Source organism: Pleurodeles waltl, chromosome 10 (genome assembly GCF_031143425.1).
Source record: "Pleurodeles waltl isolate 20211129_DDA chromosome 10, aPleWal1.hap1.20221129, whole genome shotgun sequence".
In the NCBI taxonomy this organism is placed as follows: Eukaryota; Metazoa; Chordata; class Amphibia; order Caudata; family Salamandridae; genus Pleurodeles; species Pleurodeles waltl.
In genome coordinates this window covers 463,183,567-463,197,905 of record NC_090449.1, presented here as the reverse complement: position 1 = coordinate 463,197,905, position 14,339 = coordinate 463,183,567, and the positions used below count along the sequence as shown (strand labels likewise).

The following is a 14,339-nucleotide window of genomic DNA, read 5'->3' as shown; positions in this document are numbered from 1 at the left end:
GACAGTTCCCAAAAAGTAGAGGGAATTTCCAAAGTCCCAAAACTCCACAGAACAAGCAGTGACTTCGACGTCACAAATCCCCAGCACATAACACCAGTTGGGGGGAGACTAACCAAGTTCTACAAACAATGGGAGGAGATAACAACAGACACTTGGGTCCTAGCAATTATCCAGCATGGTTATTGCATAGAATTTCTAAAATTCCCTTCAAATGTCCCACCGAAAACACACAATATGACAAAACAACACATGGATCTTCTACAACTGGAGGTCCAAGCGTTGTTACAAAAACATGCACTAGAACTGGTACCAATTCATCAGAGAGGAACAGGAGTTTACTCGCTGACCTTTCTCATACTCAAAAAAGACAAAACTCTAAGACCTATATTAGATCTCAGAACATTAAATATCTACATCAAATCAGATCACTTTCACATGGTGACACTGCAGGACGTAATCCCATTGCTCAAACAACACGACTACATGACAACACTAGACCTAAAGGATGCATACTTCCATATACCGATACATCCTTCACACAGAAAGTACTTAAGGTTTGTATTCCAAGGAGTACATTACCAATTCAAAGTGTTGCCATTCGGGATAACAACTGCGCCAAGAGTTTTTACAAAATGCCTGGCAGTAGTGGCTGCTCATATCAGAAGGCAGCAAATACACGTGTTCCCGTACCTAGACGATTGGTTAATCAAAACCAACACGCAAGAACGGTGTTCACAACACACAAAGTATGTCATGGAAACCCTCCACAAACTAGGTTTCTCACTCAACTACAACAAGTCACACCTTCAGCCGTGTCAAACACAGCAATACTTAGGGGCGACAATCAACACAACAAAAGGGATTGCCACTCCAAGTCCACAAAGGGTACAAGCATTTCAAAATGTAATACAGGCCATGTACCCAAAACAAAAGATACAAGTGAAGATGGTGATGAAACTACTAGGCATGATGTCCTCATGCACAGCCATTGTCCCAAACGCAAGATTGCACATGCGGCCCTTACAACAGTGCCTAGCATCACAATGGTCACAGGCACAGGGTCAACTTCAAGATCTAGTGTTGATAGACCGCCAAACATACACCTCGCTTCAATGGTGGAACAATATCAATTTAAACCAAGTGCGGCCTTTCCAAGACCCAGTGCCTCAATACGTAATAACGACAGATGCCTCCATGATAGGGTGGGAAGCACACCTCAACCAATACAACATCCAAGGACAATGGGACACTCAGCAGAGAGAGTTTCACATAAATCACTTAGAACTACTGGCAGTATTTCTGGCGTTGAAAGCATTTCAACCTATAAGCCACAAACACATTCTTGTCAAAACAGACAACATGACAACGATGTATTATCTGAACAAACAGGGAGGAACACACTCGACACAGTTGTGTCTCCTGGCACAAATAATATGGCATTGGGCAATTCACAACCACATTCGTCTAATAGCGCAGTTTATACCAGGGATTCAGAATCAGTTAGCAGACAATCTCTCTCGGGATCACCAGCAGATCCACGAATGGGAGATTCACCCCCAAATACTAAACACTTAGTTCCAAAAATGGGGAACACCACAAATAGACCTATTTGCAACAAAAGACAATGCAAAATGCCAAAACTTTGCATCCAGATACCCACAGGATCAGTCTCAAGGCAATGCGTTATGGATGAGTTGGTCAGGGATATTTGCATACGCTTTTCCCCCTCTCCCACTCCTTCCATATCTGGTAAACAAATTGACTCAAAACAAACTCAAACTCATACTAATAGCACCAACTTGGGCAAGGCAACCTTGGTACACAACACTTTCAGACCTATCAGTAGTACCTCATGTCAAACTACCAAACAGGCCAGATCTGTTAACTCAACACAAACAACAGATCAGACACCCAAATCCAGCATCGCTGAATCTAGCAATCTGGCTCCTGAAGTCTTAGAATATGGACATCTAGACCTCACACAAGAATGTATGGAGGTCATAAAACAAGCAAGGAAACCAACCACAAGACATTGCTATGCAAATAAGTGGAAAAGATTTGTTCATTACTGCCATGATAAACAAATACAACCCTTACACGCATCTGCTAAAGACATTGGGCCTCATTCTGACCGCGGCGGGTGGCGGTCGCCGCCCGCCATGCGGTCACCTCCAAATGGCCGCTCCGTGCCATTCTGGCTTTCCTGCAGGGCCTGCGGGCGCCCGCCGGCCCAGCGGGAAAGACCCTGCAACACAGAAGCCGGCTCCGAATGGAGCCGGCGGTGTTGCAGGGGTGCGACGGGTGCAGTTGCACCCGTCGTGATTTTCACTGTCTGCTAAGCAGACAGTGAAAATCTTTCTGGGGCCCTGTTAGGGGGCCCCTGCACTGCCCATGCCAGTGGCATGGGCAGTGCATGGGCCCCCAGGGGCCCCACGACACCCGTTCCCACCATCCTGTTCCTGGCGGTAAAAACTGCCAGGAACAGGATGGCGGGAAGGGGGTCGGAATCTCCGCGCCGCCATGGAGATTCAGCCCATGCAGGGGAAATCCGGCGGGAAACCGCCGGATTCCCTTTTCTGACCGCGGCTTTAACGCCGCGGTCAGAATGGGGAGGGAAGCACCCCCAGCCTGTTGGCGGTGCTTCCGTGGTCCCCGGAATGACCCCCATTGTCAGCTACCTACTGCAATTACAAAAGTCAAAGTTAGCCTTTTCATCTATTAAAATACATCTCACCGCAATTTCAGCTTATCTGCAAATTACGCACTCAACATCACTTTTTAGGATCCCAGTCATAAAGGCTTTTATGGAGGGTCTGAAAAGAATTATCCCACCAGGGACGCCACCAGTTCCTTAGTGGAACCTTAATATTGTCTTAACACGACTCATGGGTCCACCGTTTGAACCCATGCACTCATGTGAGCTACAATACTTAACATGGAAAGTAGCATTTCTAATTGCCATCACATCTCTAAGAAGAGTAAGTGAGATCCAAGCATTTACTATACAAGAACCCTTTATTCAGATACACAAGCATAAAGTAGATTTACGAACAAATCCAAAGTTCTTACCAAAAGTCATATCACCGTTCCACTTGAATCAAACAGTAGAACTACCAGTGTTCTTTCCAGAACCAGATTCTGTAGCTGAAAGAGCACTACATACATTAGACATCAAAAGAGCGTTAATGTACTACATTGACAGAACAAAACAAATTTGAAAGACAAAACAATTGTTCGTTGCTTTCCAAAGACCTCATACAGGGAATCCAATATCCAAACAAGGCATTGCCAGATGGATAGTTAAATGCATTCAAGCCTGTTCTCTCAAAGCAAAAAGAGAACTGCCTATAACACCAAAGGCACACTCAACTAGAAAGAAAGGTGCTACCATGGCCTTTCTAGGAAACATTCCAATGACTGAAATATGTAAGGCAGCCACATGGTCTACGCCTCATACGTTTACCAAGCACTACTGCGTGGATGTGTTAACAGCACAACAAGCCACAGTAGGACAAGCAGTACTACAAACTTTGTTTCAAACAACTTCAACTCCTACAGGCTGAACCACCGCTTTTGGGGAGATAACTGCTTACTAGTCTATGCACAGCATGTGTATCTGCAGCTACACATGCCATCGAACGGAAACTGTCACTTACTCAGTGTACATCTGTTCGTGGCATGAGACGCTGCAGATTCATATGCGCCCACCCGCCTCCCCGGGAGCCTGTAGCCGCTTGAAGTTGATCTTGAACATTTGTACATTTTTAAATATATCGATTTAAACCACATTATGTACATACATATTTACTCCATTGCATGGGCACTATTACTATAATACACAACTCCTACCTCACCCTCTGAGGGGAAAACAATCTAAGATGGAGTCGACGCCCATGCGCAATGGAGCCGAAAGGGGAGGAGTCCCTCGATCTCGTGACTCAAAAAGACTTCTTCGAAGAAAAACAACTTGTAACACTCCGAGCCCAACACTAGATGGCGGGATGTGCACAGCATGTGACTCTGCAGCGTCTCATGCCACGAACAGATGTACACTGGGTAAGTTACATTTTCCATATATATATATATATATATATATATATATATATATATGTTCAATGGCATGTGTAGCTGCAGATACACATGCTATGCATAACTCTTCTGACATCTAGTGTTGGGCTCGGAGTGTTACAAGTTGTTTTTCTTCTAAGAAGTCTTTTCGGAGTCACGGGTTCGAGTGACTCCTCCTCTTGGTTACAGTGCGCATGGGCATCGACTCCATAGTTAGATTGTTTTCTTTCCGCTGTCGGCATCGGACATGTTTCCTCTTGCATCGAGATTTCGAATGGGAAAACTTTAGAAAACCTAGTTATTCATTGGTATTGTTTCGATCGCGTTTCCCATCTAGCATTGAATCTGTAGTACCGCCGGAATCTAAATTTCGCCCTTTGGGTTGCATGCACCCGACTTAGGCCTGTTTGGGCCTACCACGTGGAAAGCCTGATGGATCGGACTCCATTTCGATTCTGCCCTCGGTGCAAGGCAAAGTACCCATATACAGACCAACACCTGGTTTGTAATTTGTGCCTTTCTCCGGAAGATTGAGAGGAAGACTGTGAAGCCTGTCGATCATTTCAATTGAAGGAGACCTTAAGAAATCGCAGGGCCCGAAGATTAGAAATGGCGTCCAAGAGCACCGAACATCTCAACGTAATGGAGGAAGAGCAGATGCAGACAGCAGTCTCCATCCGAGACACCGACTCCGAACAAGAATCGGAAGATGATAGATCATCACAGCTGGCCAGCATGTGAGTACATCTGCCCCTTCTGGATCGGCCCCAAAAAAGGCCACTCTTCCGTCCACTTCAGAGTCGAGCAAGTTGGTTAAAACTTTCAACTCGGACTCCAGCAAACGTCCTCACTCTTTGGAGTCGAAAATTCGGCACCCTGCTTCAGAGCCGAAACAACCAACTTATTTTTTGGGACCGAAAAAGATCCAAACTTCTGAGCCGAAAAAATCTTCATATACAGAGGAACAAGGACTTTCAAGACAACCAAAGCAAATCTCAAAGCCCGTTCAAGAATCTCACAAAGCTTCAGAAGAAGAGACTGAAATTGAGCCAATATTGGAGGTTATGGATGAAAGACAATCAAGAATCCATATACATAAGGAGACTGGTCGAATCCTCACTGCACCTCCTTTAAAGACTAAAAGAAAGCTGGCCTTTCAAGAGGAGTTACATTCTGCTCAACCACCAGCAAAAGTGCAGAAACAAAAGGAGAAACCAGCACCTCTCCCTACTTCTCCTCCTCACTCTCCACAACGTTTTTTCACCTCACAATAGTCCACCACCACTGCCTTCTCCGACACACTCATTATACTCACATGGAGATATAGTGGACCCATGGGATCTCTATGACCCTGATCCCATTCCAGATAATGATCCTGAACTCTACCCCTCAAAACCTTCACCACCAGAAGACACTACTGCCTACACTCAGGTAGTCTCTAGGGCAGCGGCTTATCATGGGGTGCGCATGCATTCTGAACCCCTGGAAGATTTTCTATTCAACACTTTGTCTTCCACTCAATCCAGATACCAGTGTCTCCCAATGTTGCCTGGAATGGTTTAACATGCTTGTTGCACTTTGTTGCCTATGCAGGGTCATCCTCAATCTTTTTGCCTCCTGCCTCCTGTTTTTTCTGACCTGTTGCAGTTGGCTTTTGAACTCTGAGCTCTTTACCACTGCTAACCATTGTAAAGTGCATATGCTCTCTCTGTAAAATGTGTATGTGATTGGTTTATCCGTGATTGGTATATTTGATTTACTAGTAAGTCCCTAGTAAAGTGCACTAGAGGTGCCAGGGCCTGTAAATCGAATGCTACTAGTGGGCCTGCAGCACTGGTTGTGCCACCCACATAAGTAGCTCTGGAATCATGTCTCAGACCTGCCACTGCAGTGTCTGTGTGTGTATTTTTACACTATAAATTAGACTTGGCAAGTGTACCCACTTGCCAGGCCTAAACCTTCCCTTTTCTTACATGTAAGGCACCCCTAAGGTAGGCCCTAGGACATATAGTAATGTGGTTTATATGTCCTGACAGTGAACTACTGCCAGCTTCGTTTTTCACTGTTGCAAGGCCTGTCTCTCTCATAGGATAACATGGGGGCTACCTTTAAATATGATTAAAGTGTAGATTCCCCTAGAGAGTAGATGGATATGTGGAGTTTGGGGTCCCTGAACTCACAATTTAAAAATACATCTTTTAGTAAAGTTGATTATAAGATTGTGCGTTTGAAAATGCCACTTTTAGAAAGTGAGCATTTTCATGCTTAAACCATTCTGTGACTCTGCCGTGTTTGTGGATTCCCTGTCTGGGTCAGTTTGACAGTTGGGTTGTTTTTCACCTCACACTAGACAGTGACACAAAGGGAGCTGGGGTGTAACCTGCATTTCCTGATTAGCCATCTCTGCTAGAAGGGAGGGGTGGAGTGGTCACTCTCATCTGAAAGGACTGTGCCTGCCTCTGACAATGCAGACTCCAACCCCCTGGTGTGTGTCTGAGGCCTTGCCTGGGCAAGGCAGGATTTCACAAGTAGGTGTGAGTCCCCTTTGAAGAAAGGTGACTTCAAAGACTAAAATGGGTATAAGAAGGGCACCCAAATCTACAGACTTTAGAAACACTTCTGGAACCAAGAGGAACCTCTGCCTGGACAAGAGCTGATAGCTGAGGAAGAAGTGCTTCCCTGCGTGTGACTGTGCTTTGTGGAGCTTTCCTGCAGTGCTACTTCTGTCAGAGTAAGAGGGCAAAGACTGGACTTTGTGTGCCTTCCATCTTGTGGAGAAATCTCCAAGGGCTTGATTTAGAACTTGCCTCCTGTTGTTTGAAGTCTCAGGGACAGCAAAGACTTCTCTCTGCCAGCACCTGGAGTCTCTGGAGAGACTCCTGCTCTGACAAGTGGTGCCCTATCCAGTCCCTGGGCCCTTGAAAGGAAAGCTGGTGGAAATCCAAGGAAATCGACTTCCGACGACTCCGGACCGATGCCGCTGCCGAATCCGGTAACGCCGCGTGCACCTGACGCGTGACCTTCGCTGGAACGCGACGCTCTTCGCATGCTCGACGCCGCTGCAGCCCCGCTGAAGTCCGCGGCTCTGTGGAAGTCGCCACACCCCGTCATGACCGACGCCGCTCGAAACGCGTGGATTCAACATTTCGCATAGATGCCGCAATCCCCGACTTCGCGTCTCGGCTTGTTTTCACTCTTCACCAAAGGTACTGTACTTGGAGGTCTACACGACTCCGTGTCCGGCGCCGCTGGTGTTGGCTTGTTTGGAATGACTCCATCACGACGCCGTGTTAACATCTCATCGAAGCATTTTTGTTTCTAGACGCTATTTTTGAGTTTAATCTCTAAAAATTCATAACTTGACTTGTGTATGTTGGATTTTTTTCGTTTTGGTCTTGTTTTGTTTAGATAAATATTTCCTATTTTTCTAAACTGGTGTTGTGTCATTTTGTAGTGTTTTCATTGAGTTACTGTGTGTGTTGGTACAAATACTTTACACCTAGCGCTCTGAAGTTAAGCCTACTGCTCTGCCAAGCTACCAAGGGGGGAAAGCAGGGGTTAGCTGAGGGTGATTCTCTTTTACCCTGACTAGAGTGAGGGTCCTTGCTTGAACAGGGCGTAACCTGACTGTCAACCAAAGACCCCATTTCTAACAATGCTGAAGACATTTAGTGAACCTGTCAAAGCTAGAGTCATTACCCCTAGAATTGACAAAAAATGTAAACCTGCCCCTATGGACCCAGACTATATAACACACCAGGTTCCTCCAGACTCAGTGGTAGTTAGCACAGCCAGAAAAAGAGCTAACAGCCAGTCATCAGGAGACACTTCTCCTCCTGATAAGGAAAGCAGAAAATGTGATGCTGTTGCAAAAGAATAGCCACACAAGCAACTAACCAATGGAGAATTGCCAATTCTCAGGCACTGCTGGCTAGATATGATAGAACCCATTGGGATGAGATGCAAGAAATTATACAGCACCTCCCAAAAGAGCATCAGAAAGGGGTGCAACAAGTTGTAGAAAACGGAAAGGCTATAAGTAATAACCAAATAAGGTCTGCCCTCGATGCTGCTGATACAGCTGCAAGAAGCGTCAACACTGCCATTACAATTAGAAGGCATGCATTGCTGCGCTGCCTTCTAATTACCAGAACCACAACAGGCAGTAAATAACATGCCTTCTGATAAGAAACATCTATTTGGCCCTGAAGTAGACACCACTATAGAGAAACTGAGAAAAGACTCGGACACTGCTAAGGCAATGGTAGCATTATATACCACACCATATAGAGGCTCCTTTCGCACACCACAGTTTAGAGGAGGATTTAAGCCACAATCCTCTGACGCGTCTACCTCCCAGACCAAGCAGGGAGAATGAACTCAATATCAAAGAGGGGGATTTAGAGGGTCCTACAGAGGACAATATTTCAGGAACAGAGGCAAGTTCCAAGCCTCAAAAAAAAGCACTACACCATTTAAGCAGTGACTTCCTTCTCACCCTTCCACTCGACACATCTCTTGTGGGGAGAAGATTACAGCAATTCCACTCTCCTTGGCAAAATAACAGACAATTGGGTATTATCAATTATCCGCAATGGCTGTTGCCTATAATTAATCTCCACCCCTCAAACATACCACCACGTCACCACAAATTGTCCCCAGAACACAAAGTTCTGCTGCAAGAAGACGTACAATCTCTACTAACGAAACAATCAATAGAATTGGTTCCACATTCTCAACAGGGAACAAGAGTATATTCATTATACTTACTCATTCCCAAAAAAGATGGCACCCTCAGGCCCATCTAGGACCTCAGGCCTCTTAATCTATACATCCTGTCCGAACATTTTCACATGTTAACTCTGCAGGATGTCATTCCACTACTGCAAAAACAAGATTACATGACTGCTTTAGACCTCAAAGATGCGTATTTCCACATACCCATCCATCCAGCTCACAGAAAATACCTCAGATTCGTCATAGCAGGAAAGCATTACCAATTCAAAGTTCTGCCGTTCGGCATAACAACAGCTCCAAGAGTGCTCACAAAGTGTCTAGCAGTATTAGCAGCTTACTTATGAAGACAGCACATTCACGTCTTTCCATATCTAGACGATTGGCTAATAAAATCAAGCAATTTTACACAATGCCAAAAACACACTCAATACATGATACAAACCCTACATACACCACGGTTCGCTCTCAATTACCTAAAATCACAACTTCAACCAGCACAAATACATCCTTACCTAGGTGCATTTCTAAATACTCAGAAAGCCCTAGCATATCCTAATACACAAAGGATACAGGCTTTCCAAAATCTCATACTACAAATACATCCAAATCAACAATATACTGTAAGATTCATCATGAAAATTCTAGGGATGATGGCATCTTACATAGCTATAGTTCCACACGCAAGACTTAACATGAGGCCCTTACAACAGTGCCTCTCACAACAATGGTGTAAGGCACACAGTCAACTTCAAGATCTAGTGTTGGTAGACCGGCAAACACATATGTCCCTTCAGTGGTGGAACCTCAGCAATCTAATGAAGGGGTGGTCATTTCAAGACCCTGTGCCTCAGTCCATAATCACAACAGACGCATCCATAATAGTTTGGGGAGCTCATCTCAACAATCATACCATTCAAGGGGAATGGGCTGCCAAACAAACAGTTTCACATAAACCATCTAGAATTATTAGCTGTATTTCTTGCCCTAAAAGTGTTTCAACCTCTTCTCAAACAGAAGACTGTTCTAATAAAAACAGACAACATGACAACCATGTATTACCTCAACAAACAGGGTGGGACACATTTATCTCAACTGTCCCTACTAGCCCAAACAATATGGAAATGGGCAGTTCACAATCACATTCATCTGTTAGCACAATACATTCTAGGGATAGACAATCAGCTGGCAGATCTCCTAAGCAGGAATCGCCAACAACTCACAAATGGGAGATTTACCCGCAAGTACTTCAAAAGTGGGGGACACCAGAAATGGACCTATTTGCAACAAGCGAAAAAGCAAAATGCCAAAACTTTGCATCCAGATACCCACATCCCCTATCCAAGGGCAATGTTCTACGGCTCAATTGGTCAGGGATATTTGCTCACACTTTTCCCCCTCTCCCACTCCTTCCCTTTCTGGTCAGCAAACTACGTCAAACGTCACTCACCATGATACTCATAGCCCCAATGTGGGCACATCAGCACTGGTACACAAGACTCCTAGATGTGTCCGAGGTACCTCATTCCAAACTCACATACAGACCAGACTTGTTAATACAGAAATAGAACAAAGGTCAAATAAGGCACCCAAACCCCAATGCTCTGTCTGGCGATTTGGCTCCTGAAGTCTTAGAATTTGGTTACCTTAAGCTTCCTTCAGAATGTATGGAAGTAATTAAACAAGCACGTAAACCTACTACTAGGCAATGTTACTCAAACAAGTGGAAAAGATTTGTCTACTACTGTCAATCTAAAAACACTGAACCGTTTACAACACCTTTACAAGATATTCTATGTTATTTATTTCATTTGCAGAAATAAAATTTAGCTTTCTCGTCCATGAAAGTCCACCTTACTGCAATATCTGCTTAGTTACAAAATATTCAACACACACTTCTCTGTTCAGAGTTCCTGTTATTAAAGCCTTCATGGAAGGATTAAAACGCATTATTCCACCCAGAACACCACCTGTTCCTTCCTGGAATTTAAATATCATACTTACCAGACTTATGGGCTCACCTTTTGAACCCATGCACTCTTGTCAAAATCAATTTTTAACATGGAAAATTGCCATCCTTGTAGCTATCACTTCTTTACGAAGAGTTAGTGAAATACAGGCGTTCACCCTTGAAGAACCTTTCTTCCAAGTACACAAACATAAAGTTGTACTTAGGACAAATCCAAAATTTCTAATCAAAAGTAGTCTCCTTTTCACATCAACCAAACAGTGGAATTGCCAGTCTTGTTTCCACAGCCAGACTCTGTAGCAGAAAGAGCTCTCTATACCTTAGATCTCAAAAGAGCTCTTATGTACCACATTGACAGAATTAAAGGTTTTAGAAAAACAAAACAACTTTTCGTTGCTTTTCAACATTCACATAAAGGTAATCCTATATCTAAACAAGGCTTAGCAAGATGGATTGTTAGATGCATCCAAACATGCTACATCAAAGCAAAGAGAAAACTTTTAGTCACTCCTAGAGCACATTCTATGAGAAAGAAAGGTGCATCAATGGCATTTTTAGGAAACATACCAATGGCTGATGTATGTAAAGCTGCCACATGGTCATCTCTACATACATTTACAAAACACTATTGTGTTGATGTTTTCTCACACCAACAGGCTACTGTAGGCCAGGCTGTATTCAGAACACTGTTTCAAACAACTTCAACTCCTACAGGCTAGCCACCGCTATTTTATGGGAGGACTAACTGCTTTGTAGTCTATGCATAGCATGTGTATCTCTGCAGCTACACATGCCATGGAACGGAAAATGTCACTTACCCAGTGGACATCTGTTCGCGGCATGTAGTGCTGCAGATTCACATGCACCATCCCTCCTCCCCGAAAGCCTGTAGTCGTTTAAGTTTAACATTTATACATATGTATATACATTTACATTTGCATGGGCATCTCTTTATATTCTTATACTCTATCACTCCTTCCCTTGCCCTTTGCGGGAAAACAATCTAACTATGGAGTCGATGCCCATGCGCACTGTAACCGAGAGGAGGAGTCACTCGTTCCCGTGATTCCGAAAAGACTTCTTCGCAGAAAAACAACTTGTAACACTCCAAGCCCAACACTAGATGTCGGAAGAGATATGCATAGCATGTGAATCTGCAGCACTACATGCCACGAACAGATGTACACTTGGTAGGTGACATTTTCCATATATATATATATATATACACACTTTATACACACACAAACCGTAGAAATGCAAGTAGTTATTTCAAGTAACTATAACTCCTGGCCATGTAGTTTTCAGATCAATAATTTGCTGCAATTATATTATCAATTATGTCATAGACATATTACTGATGTAATATGTGGGATAATAAGCAGTGAGTGGCAAGGGTACCAGTTATGTACATTAGGGCACGAGTTAGTCACTTGAAATAACTCTAACTATAATAGCTGAATTCCTGTGGTGGTGTGCATGTAAATACTAACCCTAACTAGAACGTCCCTGTAACCTTCGGTTGTTTTAGTTACTTTCCAAGCGTTTGTAAATGATAATTCCTAACTACAACAACCTCTGTAACGGTTGTTTTTTTGGTTTTCTTTAAAGTGAATTTCTATGCGTTTTTCTTTTTTTTTATTACGTAGCAGGGGGGTTGGCTGAAGGGTCTGGCCTGTGGCCAACCGCCAACATGCATCCATCCTCCAGCCCCTCACTACGCACAACCAAATGGTTGGCCGCAGTCAACCCCTGCATGCATCCAACCCCACACCACAACAGAAAAGCAAGGAGACTGCACTCAAAAATGGAGAAAGCAGTGAAGGCTATGGAAAAGCAAGGATAAGGCACGCATTAAACGAGGAGAAAGGCAAGGAGAAAGTAGTAAAAACGAGTGAAAAGCAAGCGCACATCACACAAAAAACAGGGGAAAAAGCAAGGAGAAAGCATAGAAAACAAGGGAAAAAGAGGCAAAGGCACACAAAAAAACAGCGGAAACAGCAAGGAAAAACAGTGAAAATGAAGGAAAAGCCAGGAGAAGACACTCAAGATCTTACTGGACCAAGGTCTAGCTTTCTGCTGGATTTGGTGTCATTCCATTCAGCCGTTCAGGCTGAAGTTGTCGAAAAGCTCTATGGGAAATAACAAGAGAAACGCACATTAACTATCACCCCAAAACTTTCCATGCGGAACAAGACAAAATAGTGCACTTTTTTAGGAAGCTTTTCGGAAGATTCAGCAAACAGCACCAAAGTTAAAAGCCAATAAAAAAATGTTTTTCTTATGTAGACTGGATCCTAGATATAAGTACCTACTAGCAACCGCCGGTTGGTTGAGAGAGAGCGAGAGAAAATATATAGACAGCCTTTCTCTCACTCACACTGTCGCACACTCTCACACACTATCACTCACCCCTGTCATGGATGGAGATTGTACAAAGTAGGACTCCTCTGTGAGCTTGGCTACATTTAGGCCAAAGGGAGAGGGCAGATATGGAATAAAAATAATCTATCTGAATTTGTGGCATCACATAGCTTTTCCTCCTTTCTTGCCTTTTGGTTTGAGTAGAGATTGTCTGCCTCTGGTATAAAGACTCATTCTAGAATGCAGTGACTGTAAAAAAGAAGACATGATAATAAGCCGTGACCAATCTAGTTACAGACCCTTGAAACTGACCTATTGCAGGGATGTATGGTAGTGCAGAATTTAGGGGTTCATACATATTTGGCTCTCTTCTAGCCCACATTTCTGACCACAGACTTGGGTCTAAACTCAGTGCTTTGAGTGTCAAGTACCAGGAAAGATGTGATTCCATTTATGATCCCAGTTCCATACATTCGTCATTAAAACAATCCAAAACAATTTTAAAAGACATGTAGGAATTGGTTTTAAAACTAATAATTGCTTTCTTTTTTATTTATTTATTTATTTATTTATTTATTAAAGATGTTTTTTATTGAGTCAAATACAAGAACATTAACTTAACATTGCCAGGACGGAGATATGCAGTTGTGAATATATATGCATAAAGAATATTGTACTTATAAATGCATATTAAACATTTAAATGAATTAGGCATATACAGCAATATAGTATCAAAGACTCCAAGTTTGAATAAAGAAAGAGAAAGGGAGAGGGAGAAGAGCTATAGGGATAGAAAAGGGAATCAAGTGATAGCCATGTGGAGACAGAGGTAATAGACATTAGTTACAGGGAATGTAAGATGAAATAAGTATACATAAGAAGAAAAACAGGAAATATATTGGCAATTTTTTCAAAGGAGGAGAAAAATCAATTTCCTTCGCAGTGCGTGAGAGATAGTTACTTAATGGCAACCATAGCTGATGACGTTTGAAGAAAGTTCCTGTTGAATTAAGCTTATAGCTGTCAAGTCTATGACGATTGATGATAACAAACAGAATTCCACCACTGTCTGAGAGTAATGTTCTCCGAAGATTTCCAGTTAGAAGTAATAGAGATTGCAATAGAAAGCAAAAGGTCCACCAATTTTCCAAGAGGCCTGAATGAACTCCAGATATTGTGTATGCCACCCAAAAACAGTAATTCATAT

General features: G+C 43.2%; 1 protein-coding gene across 1 annotated transcript in view; it reads left to right on the top strand.

The window, feature by feature from the left end:
* The first annotated feature begins 4,677 nt into the window (after positions 1–4,677).
* Positions 4,678–14,339, top strand: part of LOC138262429 (clathrin coat assembly protein AP180-like) — a 48,461-nt gene continuing 38,799 nt past the window's right edge. The window contains exon 1 of the mRNA XM_069212328.1: positions 4,678–4,805. Within this exon, the coding sequence (XP_069068429.1) occupies positions 4,678–4,805 (128 nt within the window). The remainder of the gene's footprint in view (positions 4,806–14,339) is intronic.